At 38.7% G+C, this 18412-nt stretch overlaps 1 protein-coding gene across 2 annotated transcripts in view; it reads left to right on the top strand.

The window, feature by feature from the left end:
• The first annotated feature begins 2206 nt into the window (after positions 1-2206).
• The window catches only part of LOC147061154 (mitogen-activated protein kinase kinase kinase kinase 4-like), a 44675-nt gene continuing 28469 nt past the window's right edge, over positions 2207-18412 (top strand). For both annotated transcript variants that reach the window (XM_085901158.1, XM_085901150.1), the window contains exons 1-7: positions 2207-2368; positions 3017-3082; positions 12099-12155; positions 14199-14324; positions 15173-15283; positions 17312-17402; positions 17523-17653. In XM_085901158.1, the coding sequence (XP_085757284.1) occupies positions 2312-2368; positions 3017-3082; positions 12099-12155; positions 14199-14324; positions 15173-15283; positions 17312-17402; positions 17523-17653 (639 nt within the window). In that variant the 5' untranslated portion in view covers positions 2207-2311. The remainder of the gene's footprint in view (positions 2369-3016; positions 3083-12098; positions 12156-14198; positions 14325-15172; positions 15284-17311; positions 17403-17522; positions 17654-18412) is intronic.

Genomic DNA, 18412 nt, shown 5'->3' with positions numbered 1-18412 from the left:
TCCCTCTTATTCTCCAAATAATATTTTCAAAACAATTGTTTCAACATTGGCAGTTGAGTAGATCATCAGTGGCTAGCGCATTTCCCAGTGTGCTGGATTTTATTTTGGGGTACTAAGATTTCCTCCCACTTTCCAAAATCATGCACATAAGGTTAATTAAAACACTTCATTGTCCATAGCTGCGAGTTTGAATGTTTTTTTTTGTTCAAACGAGCGCTGTGAATAGTTGTCACCCTTTCCTTGGTCTACCCTGCCTGTTGCTCAAAATCAGTTTTGAGAGGTTCCTGCTAACCTGTAACGGCAATAAGGTGCGGTCGAAAATGGATGGTTGTATAACATTTTAACATTTAATCGAATGAAATGCTCTAGCAAAAGAAAAGCAGAATGGCAGATGCTCAGGCCTGAACATAATGCATGAATTAAAAATAAATATACATGTAAATACATATATTAAGAAATACCAGGATGCCAACATGAAAATAATAATTATTAATTATATTGTAAATATTTGTCCAGCTAATGGAAACATGAAGAGACACAGGGCTCAGACAAAATTGCAATTCGTTGAGCGCAGATTTACCCATTTTCTGAACTCATTGGAACTCTGCTGTTATTTGCCAACAATTTACCAATTTGGTGTTTTTGTGTTTTGTGTCACGAATAAGGGGTTAATTCATTGCATTTTTTGCTTCATAGGGATTAATTATAAAATGATCATAAATGGACTTTTGTTCAAAACCCCACAGTCATATATGATATAAATTCCCGGGAATTGTTTTATAAATGTCGAGATTCAGTTGATCATTTGTTGTTTGGTCAAAGCATGTTCCACCATATAGAAAAAAAAAAAGTCAAAGTAATGTCTAACTTGGAAAATGCGACGAATAACAGTCACTCACTGGAATGTTGTTTGATAGATGTAAAGAATGGAGTGTCGTTTAGATTAATTTGCCGCAAAAGATGCGTGCCTGTGCGTGCATGTGTGTGTAGGCAGCTGACCCGGGTGTGAACAGGGCTACTGTGTGAGACCACAGAGAGCGCATTCTTCACTTTAACACACACACAACACACACACACACTTTTGGCCATGATCCTGTATTCTTCCCAACACAGACACATACTGTAGAAACACTCACATGCAAATTGTGCACCTCATAAAAGATCTTATTTTACCATGACTCACCGACTAAGTCATAAGACTCTTTTGCATCAGTCATGTATAATCTATATTTTATTGCATCTATTACTATTCATTCATTTTTGGAAGCGCTTCTCCTCACAAGTGTCGCGGGCGCACTCGAGCCTATCCTAGCTGACTTTGGGCTGGCGCCGGGGCACACCCTGAACTGGTCGCCAGCCAATTGCAGGACACACATAGACAAACAAGCATTCACACCCACAATTACACCTAAGGACAATTTAGACCCTTAACCAACCATGCATGGTTTTGGAATGTGGGAGGAAACCAGTTATCGCCTATGGTGTAGTAATGGTCTCTCACAACAACCTTCAGAAACAGTTAAATATAGAAAAGCAACACTGTCGATAAATCTCTGTCAATGTTCACATTTTGAAATGATAACTTCAATATCATTCCTAGAAAATTACAATGTCCCATAATTGATCACCTATTTTGGGAACTTGACTGCAGGTTTTTTATGTGGTCCTTAATTAGTAAATATTGTTGACGTGCTGATTGTCCTGATTTTTATTTACATAAGAATATTGTAATATGATACAGTGGCAGAGCTTTTGTTCCCAGGATTGAACATGAATATATCAATTCATCAGTATTATTTGGGGGGGACATCAAGGTTTTTCCTTTCAGTTGAGATCTGTTGACCGAGGTTTTGTTCCGTTTTTCTTGGCGCTGTATGACAAGAAGGAAGCAGAAAACTGTTTAGGAGCAACAGATCAAGTTAGAAGACGTATGGCGTAGCGTGAGGTGAGGCAGGCGGATGTCACTATTATAAAGACAACTGAAAGGTCAGTGAGGTACCAAAGAGTAAAAGATTTGGAAAACATACGTTATTAAAAACAAAATATTTATAGTGTTTGATAACTAAAGTAAAACGTAAAACAAATATTCATGAATGTAATAATCACTTTCTCAAATTTATAGTAGTTCCTGTTGTGCATTATTGTGAAGGGTACTTTGGGAAGTGGTGCACTTGCCTTGTTAGCTTGATCCTGTCAGCACAACTTCAGTATGGAGTCCAGAGAAGTCCGTTAGTTTGACGAAGAGAGAGCGAGCGAGACCGTCCATGACTTAAACACAGATATCAACGCCTTTACAACATCATTGGCAGCAATGTCGAAAGAAAACACCACTCGAAGTTTGGACAGCATAGATCTTGCTGCACTGAGAGTAAGACAAGACACAACTTTTAAGAGTTTATGTTGTTAAACACAACGTTAATTTGTTGTCGCTGTTTTTGTGATTGTAAACATTGTTTAAGTTGGCTACTGCAGTATATACCGGGTTGTATTTAATGTTTGAGAAGGCTCATATTGTCAACTTGATAAACGTCTTGAAAGACTATCTTTAAATGTTGTTGTCAGCAGTGTCACTTGTCTAACGCAACTTTACGGTTTGAACGCGCAACATTCTTTCAAGGAAATTTTGAATTGTCGACACTCTGGATGCTTTACAAACAATTACACCACAAGGCATTTTTGTTAACGTTGACACAGAAACAAATAAACTTATTTAAATAAGTTGTTATAAACTGTTGTCTTAGGTGTAGATGTGCGTTGTTATGCATTTAGCTGCTTTATAGTCACAGAAATGTCAGATAGGAAACGAAGAAACCTTAGGGGCCATGAGTAGTGCATGTAAATGATAATGTCATCCAGATTTGCAACCCCACTTCCTTAGTCACCCTCGGGAACAACGGAATTGTGCAACATGAGCCGCAACTATGGAGTACAGTACACATTGTTTCATTTCAACTTTGTTTAGCTGTATTGATGAAGTCCATTGATGTGTTCTTTTTCTTGACCTCATTTTCTGCAGGATCCCGCTGGTATCTTTGAGCTGGTGGAGGTGGTAGGCAATGGAACCTACGGTCAAGTGTACAAGGTGAGTTACATGGTGCTTAGTTTAGTTTTGTCAATGCTGAGGTCAAGAGGTCATGGTAACCAAATTAAGATGTTTCTCACAGTGACTGACTATTATGCTCAATAATTGTCCAATAACATCACACACCCGCAATGGTAGAACCTTAGTTGAACATTTTGGGAAAGTTTTTATAGCAAATAATAAAACTCAAATTAATCCGTTACAGGGTCAAACTGGTACCATCATCAAATACAAACACCGCTTTGACAAAGTATTTTGTAGAAGGGTTGCATTAATATATTAGATTTAGTTTTGACAAAACCAACAATGGAATTGACTTAAGAGCAGAGGTGTGGTGATGCTGGTGGTGAGCACCTGATAAACCTTTATACCTGACAACATTTATTTCTGAATGACCTGTATTGGTGTTTTTGATTGATATTCAGGCTCAGACAAAATGAGGGACCAAGGTAATTTCCAATTTTTATTGTCTTCAGGGGAGTATGGTTGTTTATAAATTTAATTTGGAAGTAAGACCTAACATCCACAACCTCAAGGATATTTATTCTGTGCTGTTTTACTAATGCTAGATCATCGAACAAAGCCTGCTCATTAAAGTGTCTCAGGTGACCTTTAGAAACAACAGAGCCAGTTGTCTGGCGAAGGCATATTTGCCAACACAAGTTATGATACAATGGTCAATAAGGCTTTGACAAAAACACTCCTAATGAGTACCTGTCAGGTTTATTAATCTATGCTCACACTGCAGGTCTTAATGCTCAATTTGGATTTTTGGTGGGATCCAATTTGTGTGTGTGTGTGTGTGTGTGTGTGTGTGTGTGTGTGTGTGTGTGTGTGTGTGTGTGTGTGTGTTTGTGTCTATGTGTCTGTGTGTGTGTGCGTCTGTGTGTGTGTGCGTGTGTGTAAATGTTCACATTCCACATTAAATGCAATCTCAGTCTGTCCAGTGTGTGGACATAACAATGACCAGCATCCGGTGAAGAAAGAGACGTCACTCGCAACGTAGCGTTTGCTTGGCTTGTGTATTTAAATGCATGAAACTGACACTCTTATGGTTGCAAAAGTAGTTCAGAGTGGATAGGAGGTTTAGCTTGCACACGCATTCTGAAAGATATCTCCAAATAGAGGTAGGCATATCCAAAGTTGTTAGTTTATGTGGAAAAATTCTCTCTTCAAGTCTCTGAGATTGACTTTTTTCTAATCATTTGAGTCTGAAGATGAATTGATTCAACCTTGAATAATTGTAACTAATGGAAAAACAAACCCACTGGCAAATTCTTTGCTTCAACACTCGATTGGTAGTAGAAATTGAAAATTTCCTGATTGATTTAGAAACAATATCACGATTTGTCTCAGCACGGAAACATAACGGTCAACACAATATTCATGTCACTGTAAGCAAAACTTATTTTAGCTGCTTCTGTTTTTAGGGTAAGAGACACATGTAAGCTTCTTACAGAAAATGCACAAAGGACTACAGACACCAGCTTCACTTCCTTTATGCAGAATCTGTGCATGCACGCATGAGTATTGTGGTTTGTGATCACTGCCATATTTATCTCAATGTTGTCTGTTGAAAGTATAAATCACATCACTTTTTCAATGCCTTCTTCTACATGGTTCCAATACATTCACTGATTTGAATCTAGAATTTTGCGAAATAGAAGTAAATAATCCACAGAAATGCCAACTGATCCAGTTTGGATGTTTTTTTGTTATGGGCATTTCCCATTTGTTCTGCTGTTACAGGGTTGTCAGAAATGTTTTGCAGATTACAAGATAACATGCGCAGTTGATTCACTTGAAGTGTAAGTACAGCATCTTGGTATTGGCTGATATCTGATTTGGACACTACCAGCCAACCAGTCACGATAATGTCTGGTGATGAATGGTTCTCAGAAAGTGTGGTGAAGCAGTGTGACATAAGAGCCCCAAAATAAACTTGTTTAAATCCAGGTCAAACTGATAAATCAACCCTTTCTTTAGTGCGCCCTGAATAAATAAAGGTATTTCACTCGCCTCTTTGTCCACCAGAGATTGTTTAATGTCATGGTCTACTTCATTGTGTCATAATTGTGCCTGTGCACCAACCACAGAAAAAAAATAATGAATTATCTTACATTTGAAGAGCTTCACTACCTGCATTCAAAGATATATACAAAGCTGTGATACCAGACAATGAGATCTTGTTATTTTTATTATTATTATTATTTTTCTTTAGAACTCTTGACAGCAAAATTGTTGTCAGTTATTTCATACATAGACGCTGTTGCCTCCTCTCCTACAAAGCTATTCATAATACGTAGATCATGCAAACCAAGCATCTCTGAGCTGCTGCTGGAAATTAATTATTAAATTAATTTCTGTCTATCACTCTTAAAAAGTAGTTGTGAAAGCCTGTAAACTGCCAATGTTCAGTAATGTTGGACTCTTGATGTGAGTAGGGCATTATAGTGATTATTCACGTTTCCAGGTCACCATTGTAAATAAGAAAGTGTCCTCAATTGGCTTACCTGGAGAAACATTGAAAAAAAAAACTGTTTAAGCGTTCACATGTTTAAGCATTCACTAACATGTGGACCAGATTGTACACCAATTATCTGAAATCACCTGAAATTGGCTAAATTGGATATGATGTGATAAAATAATAAGAGTAATTATTAATTATTATTATCATTAATTAAAAATTGTGCAATTGTATTGCTTTACATTTGGTATGAATTGACATTGACGTTAAAGAATGATTGTGCTCATCAACCCTTAAGTGTGTGAATGTCGCATGAGTTTGAATGACTTGAAGAAAAAGGTTGGGTTGGGTGTGAGTCATGATTGCTTTTCTATTTCCTGGATGTGGCAAAAGAAGCACATGAGACATTCGTATATGCACTCACAGGTTTCTCTTACACAAGGGTATAGACGCACATGAGCTCATGACCCCACTTAAATAATTTCTGAACCAGTAAAAACAGGATGTGGACGTATGATACCAGAATTTACTGACTTAAAAGAAATCATACCCATGACCTAAGATATGTAGAATACTTTGTTTCTGCTTCCCATCAAGTGAATGAAAGTGTTTGTATAAAATGTTAGCACTCTCATCTCCATTAGTAAGCATTCTAAGTGATACACCGTTGTGGCATCTCCAATTAAGAAGACAATGCGTATGTTGAAGCCACGAGTCTTCGCTGGAATTTTCTTGAATACTAAATGTGATGACTTGTGTTGTATTCACATTTTATTTGTACCATATGCTTAGTGTAGTCATGTTTCAAATCATTGTGCCATCTCAGTTCTATGTAGTGCCAAAACAACCAATTACAAAAACAATGGGTGTTGCCACTGACATCGTGTACTAATTACACACGTCTTTCAGAATTTATGATTCATTTGATTTTTTTTTTAATTTAATTTCTCGATACAGATATGTTTTATGTTAAAGGGGAAGTCAAGTCAATAATTTCTTTTCAGTATGTTCAATGTGCCCCAACAGATCAAACACAGCATTGTCATTAATAATGAGAATGTGGAATTTGAATTAATGAGCTAAATCCACCAAATTTTTAAAATGACATCACCGTTGCTCAGGGCTCAAATTGAATCGCATGCCTTGGCTGAGACAATGGTGCTGTGCTTTCTGGTTATAATTGTTTTCTCCTCCTCATATGCTTCGAGGACTTGTTGTTCAAGTACCGTAAAATACTATTAATAACATTTTTTTGCAGTTTGACTTTCGATAGATAATTGATTTTCCAAGAACATGCTCAATGCTAAAATGCAGCGTTGATCGACTTAATTCATAACCGTTGTTTTCGGATCGACTGCGCGGGTTTAGTCATGAGGGGTTCAGATAACCTCGAGTTATAATCTTAACTCACTGTTTATAAAACCACATGTTGTGGAATACCCAATAGAATTGTGATACAGATCAAAATGTCTACAGAACCCAAGTTTATTTACGGTTTCAATATTATTTCAGGAATACAAACACCAAAATCTCTATTTTACGTGGACTATGGGGTCCAGAATTTGGGAATCGCTTTAACCCCGAATACGCGTTGTCATAGAGTGTTGTTTTTGTAGAAAGGTGTGTTTTTAGACAGGAGAAGGGGTCCTTTCTTACGTTAATATAGGTCAGGTTAATATAGGGGCGGTTGGAGATAAGGAAGTCTGATAGGTAAGGGGGAGCCAGGGTTAGGAGGTGAGGAGGAGTATCTTGAAATTGATGCGCTTGTTGATGGGGAGCCAGTGAAGAGAGTGGAGAATGGTAGTGATGTGTTCGCAGGACCGAGTGTTGGTAAGGAGGCGGGCAGCAGAGTTGTGGACTAGTTGAAGTCTCTGGAATGAGTGAGCAGTGATGCCAGTGAGAAGGGAGTAGTCAAACTGGGATGATATGAAGGCATATATGAGGGATTCAGCTGCAGGGAGAGAGAGGCAGTGTCGGATTTTGGCGATGCGGCAGAGGTGGAAGTAGGAGGTCTTGACAACAGAGCTAACATGAGGGTGGAAGGACAGGGTAGGGTCAAAGATAACACCGAGGTTGCGTGCCAGAGGGGAGAGAGTGATGGTTGAGGAGTCAATGGTGAGTGAGATGGGTCCAGTTTTATTGAGGAAGGATTTAGTGCCTATGAGGAGGAGCTCTGTTTTGTCACTGTTGAGTTTGAGGAAGTTGTGGGTCAGCCATGTTTTTCTTGTAGAGATGCAGGTTTCAAGGTGGGTGAGGGGAGGGTTCCGGGTGGGTGCAGTTTTTGTGCATTTTATTCTTTGTACGGTCCTTGTAATCATCCATTTAAAATACAACTTGAACATTTATTTATGCCCAGAAATTTGGGTCAGTGACCAAACCGTCTTGGACAGAAAGTCACGTAGGATCAAAGTGAGTAAAATTGAGATTTAGGTGCACATGTTTTGAGTACTTCTTTCTCCTTCATTTCCCAAATCAGACACTGACCTTGTTCCTTTGTGGCCTACTTTTCCAGTTTTTTCTACGACACACATCCACCCAAGGCAAGGACCTCCGCCACCCCTGCCTTGTATTCAACAGTAATAATCACATGAGACAACTAGTAGACAAATAGGACAAAGAATGTTCTTATAAAAGTCTGATAGTCTCCTTCGGAAACTGTTACTGAATAGAAGTTCTATTTCAGTCCAGTAGTGGTGTGGTGCTTGTTTTGACGATTATTTAAAAGAGTCCCTGTATGATTATTCTATTTTCAGCTAGAGTAAAAAAATGGAATGTAGGACATATGATGATTTTCAACCGATACTGTATCACCTCTAAGTAGATTGTGCCTGTTCTTCTTACGTCTCATCATTATTTTCTCTCAACGCATGCTTGCATTTGCACATACACACACTGGGCGTTTCCTTGTTTGTAAAAGGAACTTCCCTTGCTCTGAGAGAAAGAGAATGACGGTGTGTGTTCTGTGTGTGTGTGTGTGTGTGTGTGTGTGTGTGTGTGTGTGTGTGTGTGTGTGTGTGTGTGTGCGTGTGTGTGTGTGTGTGTGTGTGCGTGCATGTGTGTGTGCGCGTGCATGCGTGTGTGTGCATGCGTCCATGTGTGTGCGCGAGCGCGAGTGTGTTCTTGTGTTGTGTCTCCGTGTGTGAAAATTCTGACTCCATTGCAGACCCCAACATTGTACTGCTTCGTTTTTTTTTGTTTTTTTTAGCTAAAGTTGAAAAGAGAACTGTATGACCATCTGATATTGTCACTGATCCATAATCTTTAACACCTCTAAAGAAATGTGAAATGCATCTAAAGTAAGAACATCTGCAATGAGCATTTTATTCTTTGTCAAGGGTCACTTTGTCAAGGGTCTTTCGCTTCCAGAGTTCTCACGGATTCTTAAAAACTTAAAATTTAAAAAAAGTGAAATTTAAGGCCTTATGAAGTCTTTGAAACACCCATATTTTCGTCGTAGGTCTTAAACTTTAACCAGTCTCATCTTAAATTTACTGCATTTTCCGCCGCATAAGAGGCACTAAAAAGTCTTTAATATTCTTAAAAACCGAAGGTGCGCCTTTTGTGTGGAATGAGTTCCAAAATCTATAAATGTTACTGTGTGACTACCGCTATGGGAATGTAATAGTATGTATAGACGTGATATGCAGACCCGATAAACCGTGTTGAACCGGTAGCCCGGGACGGTAAACCGATCTGAGAACTACGTAATACGTACTACGTCAGTTTGTGCAAGGCAAAGAGCTTTAGGAAATGGCATTGACAAAGAGACATGCTTACGAGGCATAATTCAAGCTTTCTGGAAAGCCTGGATCATTTCGAAGAATGTGACAAGTTTGACGATGATGAGAGGAAACTTGTAATTTTCAATGGCGAACTTGCCCAACTGTTTTATTCGGCTACAGTAGATGTGGACGTTGATGAATTTGAGTTTGAATATTGATGAACAATAATCTGAGTACAGTACATTGTTAAAAAGTAGATATAAGTACAACCAAACTCACAGTTTTGCTCCAGTTTTTTTCTTCCCGTTTGTTTACTGTAAGTCATGCCATGCATGCGCCTTGTAATGCGGCGCTCCTTATATGGATTAAGTACAGATTAGCCCCCGCAACTGAGTCTTTGCCTTTTAACCCGATGCACTTTATAGTGCGGAAAATGCGGTATTTTCTTTCATAACCACAAAGCATTTTTCGCAGAAAATAAAAAGTATGTTAGCGAGGAATCATCAGTTAAATTTTTCTATGCGGTGAAAACTAATAATCACATTGCGTGTCCACTAGGCCTTCTTCCCGCGGAATTCATGCTGTGTCAAGTGTCTCTGGTCAAGGAAGTCAGGAAAGTAGATGCCCTTACAGAACAAGCTGAAAGCAAGGTTGGCTCCAAGATGGTTCAGCTTCTGGCCAAGTCCAATGCCCTTAGAAGGTCGCACAAAAGTTACTGAAATGAAAGCCCTCAAAACTGTGCCAAAGGAGATGAGCTCAGACATATGTAGAGTTCGAATTTACTGTTGTGTATACTAGTTGTGTTGCAAATATGGTTCTCAGGAAGTTCTGTTATCATCCAATAGTATTTTGATCATCTGTTTCATGAGTTTGATATTTTTCTTTGACTGATTGAATAAATGACATGCGTTGAGATGATCTGAGAGAATTAGAACGTTTCTAGTCATACAGTGTGTTGGTCTTACATTGATATGCGTAATGGTCTTAAAAGGTCTTAAAAATGACTTCAACTTCCCATACTCAAACCTGCAAGAACCCTGTCTTCATGCTGCTCCCATAGCTGATGTGCTTGACATCATTGTGAAATATAAACTTAAAAGGCCAGACTGTACGATAATGCAATCCTTAACAATGAATCACTTACACTTCCTTATATCTTTTTTGGTTTCAAAAGCTCAACTTCCTCTCTTTTCATGCTGACCCATAAAAGTAGGACTTTAGGAAACATCTTCCAACTAATTTCTGTTTGTAAGGGGCCACACAAAAAGACATAAGGGGGCCATGGGAGCAAGCAAGGCAGGATAAAGGAAGGAAGACAGAGGTGAGAGGCACAGAGTCCTAGCACAGGGGAGGAAGGAAGAGGTAGAGAGAGATGAAAACTAGAGAAGAGGAAAGCAGCTAATCATCCGAGTGTGTTGCTGACGTGGGTGTCGCAATATGATGTTTGTTTTGAACTGACCCGCAAATAACTTGCCAAATACATTTGTTAAAATCCACATTTTAGGCTTTTCTTTACCATACGTGTGGTTTGATTAGGGTTAAGGTTAGGAAAAACGAAATTGAAAGAACGCATTAGAGCCGATAATACACCTTTTATATTGATATAGTTCAGTTTTATGGCAACACAAGTGTCTCCATGACGGTCCAACGAGGCAAAAAAGTCCAATTTCTTGCTAGACAATGCATACACATTGGATAAGGAGTGATTTACAATTTGAGAGGGGCCACTAGGCAATTGGGCCAGCATGTTAAAACAATGCTAGCATGCCACAAGTTCTTTTGGGTTCATAAGCGGTACAGAAAATGAATGGATCCACTACTTTTTGGGAATTTTTTGTCGGTGAAGAAACACCTAACGAAGTGGTGAGGTGGTGATTTGAGCATAAACATGTCACATCTGACCGTGTATGTTCTTGTACTAGACAGGATGAGGTTTGGTTAGAATCAACATGGCTTCTTGTTACGAGACAAGCCTATTATGAAGAGAATGAAGGAGCTAGATGAGAATAGAACACAACTGTATATTTTGTCCATACTTACATGTACATATAAAGTAGAGATTGCTATTTATGAGATAAACAGACAAAGAAAAGATTGCTGCTGATATACAGCTTTTCTAAGGGAAAGAAAGAGTTTGAGGTAAGAAGAGTTTGTTATTTTTGTCCATTTGCTCTCTGTTATAAATGTCTCGACTGTATCTAATCAAATATGTATTCATATATTATTGTAACCTTTTCACTGGCACAATATTTATAGAACACTGACACTCTGTGTCTATGTGTGTCTGCATTTATATTCTCCATATTTGATGGGTGTGTCTGATTCCTTCAGCATTACCACAATTGTAGAGTGTAAGTCTGGGTGAGATGTATTGGACAGTGTCACAAAGTGCTTGGCCTCATGAATTCTGGCTGTGTGTGTGTGTGTGTGTTGTGTTGTGTGTGTGTGTGTGTGTGTGTGTGTGTGTGTGTGTGTGTGTGTGTGTGTGTGTGTGTGTGTTAGTTACGCATGCTGTTAATAAGTAGAACATTTCGCATTTGTACCTTGTGGTGACAGCAGTGTTAACAGACACCATTGTGACAGAAAAGACAGGAAGGCCATTTCCTTATTTATCACAGTCATGCTCATGCCAAAATTCTGTCCCAATTATAGAAATAATGTCAAGGAGAGTATGAATAAGGGTTACTTGGCATGACAATCCCTCACACAATTTTATAAATACATCGTGTACATTGTTGTGTCTTGTACATTGATTGTTGTCCATAATACATTGTATGACTTAAATACGTATGCTCATGCTGTTGTCGTTCTTCTTGGTTCTTAACAGGGTCGCCATGTCAAAACAGGTCAAATGGCCGCAATCAAAGTCATGGAAGTCACAGAGGTAACGTTGCATTTTATCTTTATTCTTTGTAATTATTATTATCGCAACTCAAGTACTTAAAAGTAAAAAAAGTAGTAAGTACTTGAAAATCAGCCTGGATAAAGCTGAATACTAGTACCCATCATTCTATACTGTAATACTGTAGTGTTGATTCAAAACAAAGATGGAGAAAACCACTTCTGTTGTAACTTTAGAGTTTTTAACAGGTTTACTGAATCTCTGTGACGTATTTAAAATGTAGGCTTTGTTTGGGTCAGAATTCTGTTTCTGTTCTCCGCAAATTAGACAATCTCGCCTTCCACTTAAATCTGGATGACAGTAGAGAGAACACCTAGAAATAAGCGGTGTTGCATCACTGTTTGCTTGTCAAAGTTTGAACGTTTAAAGCGGAAAAGCAAACTCCGAGCCAACTCTCTCGTTCACTTCAAAGCGTTCACACATGATTGTCAATTTGTCTCAGCCTGCCTCAAGCCGAAGTGGTGGCTTATTACAACAAACAGAGTAGAGAGAGAGAGAAACAGTAAGGAGAGATAGCAGAAAAGGAGTTATATCTGGACATAACGTAGAATGTAGTTAAAAGGGAAAAAAAACAATGCATGTCAATGTCAATCCTTCCTGAGAGAATCTTCTCATAAACAGGACAACGGAACTTTGAGTTTTTCTCAATGCTAGTTTTAATTATACAGAAGTAAACTGAATGCTGCGTACCTTCGGTTTTTAAGAAAATTAAAGGATTTTAAATGTGCCTTATGGTGAGAAAAATACAGTAATTAAGTAGCTTTGACTGGCAGTTTAGTCTGGATTAAGTCATACATGACATTTGAATTTAGTGTTGGGTTTTAGGAATGTGATTAAATCCTTTTAAAAAACTCAATCAAGTTTTAGTCCTAATTAATAGCTTAACCAGCATTAAGTCGAATGTCAACATTTGCTTATGTTGGTGTTTAGTGTGAAGACACACACCCTTTCTTGTCTGCGTTCAAAAATTATGACCATACTCATTAGCATGCCTTTGTCTCAACACATGCGCACACTCTCACACACGCGCACACACACACACACACACACACACACACACACACACACACACACACACACACACACACACACACACACACACACACACACAGTGCAGACACAAGCAGGATGCGCTGTGTTTGTTCAACTTCTACCGTGTCATTCTAACCCCACTTTTCCTGTGGCAAATGAAAGGAGGTCAGCGACTGATACAAGGGCCCAGTTATTTCCTGCCTTGTGGTTCACATCCACATCCAGCTTCTTTACCTCTTCTCCCAACCCCATCCTCTGTCTTCCTCAGTTAAGCTTGGATTTAGGACTTCATCATTTGGATTTAGTAAATAAAAACAAAGATTGCTGTCCAACCCTTCTCAACAAATGACTAACTCAAGAATTTAGTGAGGAATCATACGGAACTTGCTGTAGATAATATTTACAACCATATTTTAAAGCAGAGCATCATTTTAAAGTATTACATTGGTTACATGATTTTATTGTCTGACCCGGTCCTATTACAATATAAATGTACAATATATAAGAAAATAATAAGATGTTTCATTCATGCCCAATACTCACATGTAATCTTAATTCAATTGCCAAAGCCAAGGTCCATAAGGCATGATTGGATGAGTTTAGTGTAAAAGAAATTGACTTCCCTGACTTCAAGTGTTTTTTTGGATGAACGGTAACAAAAATTTTCAACCAGGTTGAATCGACAATCTCTACAGACACCAAAACTGTGTTGAAAGCCTTTTTATGTGCTGATAAGTTGATCTTTAAAAACAACTTTTGATGCAGAACTGTAAAAGAATTGTGGTTGTTTGTTCGTACTTGCTGTGTAACAAAAATAACATCTGACCCGTTAAAGATCCTTTTTTTTTTTCAAAAGCAAATTACAAGTTCATCAAAATAAAAATAAAAAATACCTGTCTTTTTTCACAAGTATTAAATCACTAACGTTTTGCAGCTTACATTTGTAAAAAGAATGCAAAGATCCTAATTTGTTTCTTTTTTTTTTTTCAATAGGAGGAAGAAGAGGAAATAAAGCTGGAGATCAACATGTTAAAGAGTTATTCCCACCATAGAAACATCGCAACTTATTATGGAGCTTTTGTTAAGAAAGGTCCTGTTGGACAGGACCACCAGCTCTGGGTTTGTTCTTTCACAGTTCAATGATGCATATATTTATTTTAATGCCTCTATTTTACAGGTTGAATCTGTATAACAAGGGTGAAAATAAGCGTTTTTGCATTGCAGTTTATTATTCAAAATCGTCTTTTTGCGCCTCAGTCACATATCGGGCTTGGGAGCCCATAGCACTGACCAGTGAGCTAAATTTCTTACCCGGTAGACATTCTGTACTTTTAGTGTTTCCTTTAAAAGTAAACAATTAAACAATATAAAGTCTCCACTTTGTGTGTGGAGCATCATGGGTTACGTCAGGATGACGCAGTTCATTCAATCAATTCATAGTAACGCACCGCATTTAACGTTCAATAATGATAACAGCGTTATAACGATGGAAACAGTAATTAGTTAGATTACCATGAAACTGAAAAAAATAATGGTATTACCTAACGCCCTTATTTTAAACGCCGTTATTCCAAAAACTGCCCCTCACACAGTGAACTTTGGAGCAGTCCTTAGTCAACTGCAAACAACTCTGATCGTCAAGATCGTGGAGTCAAGATTGGCAATGACAAAAAAAACAAGTGGCTCTGCTTGTCCAGATATAACATATATATCCTGCTGTTCCTAATTTCCTTCACTATTCCGTACTGTTCTGTCCTTTGTGAGCTCTAACTGCCACGACTTTGACTGAGTCAGTTAGTGAGTAATTGAAAATCTGTACAGCCTGTTTCAAGTGAACATGAGACTGCTAGCAATACATATCATTACTTTTGATGGTCATGTTTGATTCTCAGTTTTGCTGTTCAAAATGTATGAGTAAGGTGCAAAACATTCATTACGACAACTTTTGATTGTATCTGCCTATCTAGTTGGTGATGGAGTACTGTGGCGCTGGCTCTGTGACTGACTTGGTAAAAAAAACAAAGGGTAACTGTCTAAAAGAGGATTGGATTGCTTACATCTGCCGAGAAGTTCTCAGGGTAAAGTAACACAAACACACAAGCACAACAATCAAATGATTAAATGTTATTGTCATCCAAATCTTCAGCGATTTGATATCTGTCCGTCCATCCATCCATCCATCCATCCATCCATCCATCCATCCATCCATCCATCCATCCATCCATCCATCCATCCATCCATCCATCCATCCATCCATCCATCATTCAAACAGTTTCTCTGCGTGAGGGCATGTCATCTGAAGTTAACCCCAGCCCAAGTTTACACAGTAGAATTCATGCCGAACCCATCCTGTCATGTGCCTGTTGTAATGGAATAGCAACTGGAGGCGTTGTGATATGTTGTGGGGCTGCTTGATTCCAATGCAAAAACACTGATGATGGACACCGATGTCTTGTCCACGTCCAGGGAACACGTTTATGATTACATTTTTTCCCACTGTGATCTTAACAGTGTAAGGCAGGGTCTGATATTAATGGTGCCCCTATGGCCCTGGGCAAGTATGTCACCATGTCGGGCTACCAGGTCTTAAAGATGCTGATCTACCCCGGGCTAGTCAAAATGTCATAAATATGATAATGAAATCAGCATATTCTTGCTTGGTATATGCAGAAATGATAGAAAGAATATCTTCTTAAAGCCGTAAATTAAACAATAGATGCTACATATAAAATGATCACTGAAAGTTGTCAAATTATACTAGGGGTAGGGAACCTGGTTCTACGAGAGCCATATCCTGCCCGTTTGCTGTCTTTCTCTGCTGCAACACATCTGATCCAATTGATCAGGATCTTGTCAGGTTTCTACAGAGCTTGCTAATGAGCTGACAGGCAGGATATCGCTCTCGTAGGACCATGGTTCCCTACCCCTGATTACACGGTGTCATGTCAAACTCAAGGCCCCCTGGGGCACCAGATTCGGTCAGCTGCATCATCTTATGTAACTCACAAAGACAAATCATGTACGTCAACTTCATGTTTTTACTGAAAGTACTAAAACTGCAAATTGTCTCCGCTTGTTCCCAAGCCCCTTAACAAAGTAAATTGAAACATATTAAATTTCTGGACAATAAACTGCAACCCAATAAGCCGCATCAACAAAATAATAGGGGGAAATCCTCTTTTGTTCATACATAAGACGCACCAGACTATAAGCCGCCGGTGTTTTATTGTTTAATTTCTATATATAAGCGAATACGCACAAATCAGACAATATCGTAAAAATCATGAAAAATGCATCAATTAGCCGCACTATACTATAAAGCGCAGGGTTTCTTATATGGTAGTTGAACAATTTTTTTTTTTTATTATTATTTTTATTTTTTTACTGGGTACAGATTTCAAAATGAGTTATCTATTGGTTTGTTATTGATGCTGTATGTGATAAATATGCGGTAGTTACATGGGTTCAATGTCATTACGGCAAGGGAAATCATAATTAGTACAATGTATTTAACACACCTGCTACAAGGAATTCATTTGTATTTTTAATGTTGGAATTATCCATCATAAGGAATCCCGGAAACCACTTTCTTGATCAAACTAGAAGGATTCTGAGTAGTGAGTGACAAAGAGGGCTGGTATGTTGCCATTTTTTTTTTTTTACTGCACTGGTTAGCCGTGCTGTTGTCTTATTGTTTAAACACAAGCCCACCAGGGACTCAGCATCGCACGGTGAAGTCATTGTCAGAATTAGGACTTGCTTCCTCTGTTTATTTAACCCCCTTTGAAGAAGTGAGAGTACGCACGCACGCACGCACGCACGCAAGCACACACACACACACACACGCACGCACGCACACACACACACACACACACACACACACACACACACACACACACACACACACACACACACACACACACACACACACACACACTTGAAAATTGCACCCACCACTTAAACTAATAGTCTCTGGTATTTTTTCCTGAAGGGGAAAAGCATCTCAACAAGCTTGAAAGACTGTTACCCTATTCAGTGAATGTTTATGACCTCATTTGTCATCTGACTGTGTGCATGTGTGATTTTTGTTCATGTTTGTCCTTCAGGGTCTTTCCCATCTCCATTCCCATCATGTGATTCACAGGGACATTAAGGGACAGAATGTTTTGCTTACAGAGAATGCCGAAGTAAAACTTGGTATGACACATGGACACATGCACATTGTCATATTGAGCCCATGCAGATTGCTGCAGGCACTGTCTTACATTTGTGCAATAATCACATAGTTATTTATATGGTGTGTTATGTGTGTTTTAGTGGATTTTGGGGTTTCCGCACAATTAGACAAGACGATTGGTCGAAGAAACACCTTCATCGGTACGCCCTATTGGATGGCTCCTGAGGTCATTGCCTGTGATGAGAATCCAGAAGCTACATATGATTACAGGGTATATAAAACTGACACAAAGCATGACTAAAAAAATTATTCTGCATTTTCAGATCACCTTTATTTCTATGTACAATGTACAACTATGTTTTACAAATCTGAAGATTGGAGTTAAAATCCAGGCTCCAGCCTTCCTATTTGCATCTTCTTTGGCTTCTCTGGTTTCTCCCACTATCCAAACTTATGCATAATTGAAGACTCTAAATTATCCTTAGGATAGTGTGAGGATGTGTGTGAAACTGTGAATGGCTGTATTTTGCTAAATGTGCCCTGTGATTGGCTGGCAGCATGTGCTCACCCCACTCAGCGTAGGGTCCAAATATTCTTAAATGACTTCACTGATTGGAACATAAAGGCAAAAGTTGGTAGCTGTCAGAGCCTGCCTGGCTCATCTTCATCCAATCAACGTGCTAGGCGTCAAATAGATGTGGCGACCATATTGGATGTGGCTCGTTCCTGTCAAAAGCAAGAGCCACTCTGAGCTAAACAGGAAATGACGTCGGCTTTTGAGGTAACTCAGTTCAAATGGTATTGACTGGGTGAGGTGGAATTCAAAGCCCTACAGTGCTCAGTATCTGTTTGTTGAATGAGCACCGAGTGCGCATGTCACAATTTTAACGAGCGTCTCTTGGTGATTTATATGAACTGGAAGTAGTACGTCACTGCTTGAGTCGCCAGAGACAAACTCGTCAATTTCACTCATCAATTATCGTATACTATTTATCTAGCACATCTAAAAATAGATATCAATATATTTTGA

This window comes from Syngnathus leptorhynchus, chromosome 2 (assembly GCF_054491065.1).
Source record: "Syngnathus leptorhynchus isolate UIUO chromosome 2, UIUO_Slep, whole genome shotgun sequence".
Lineage (NCBI taxonomy): Eukaryota > Metazoa > Chordata > Actinopteri > Syngnathiformes > Syngnathidae > Syngnathus > Syngnathus leptorhynchus.
This window is presented reverse-complemented; position numbering and strand designations above follow the sequence as displayed.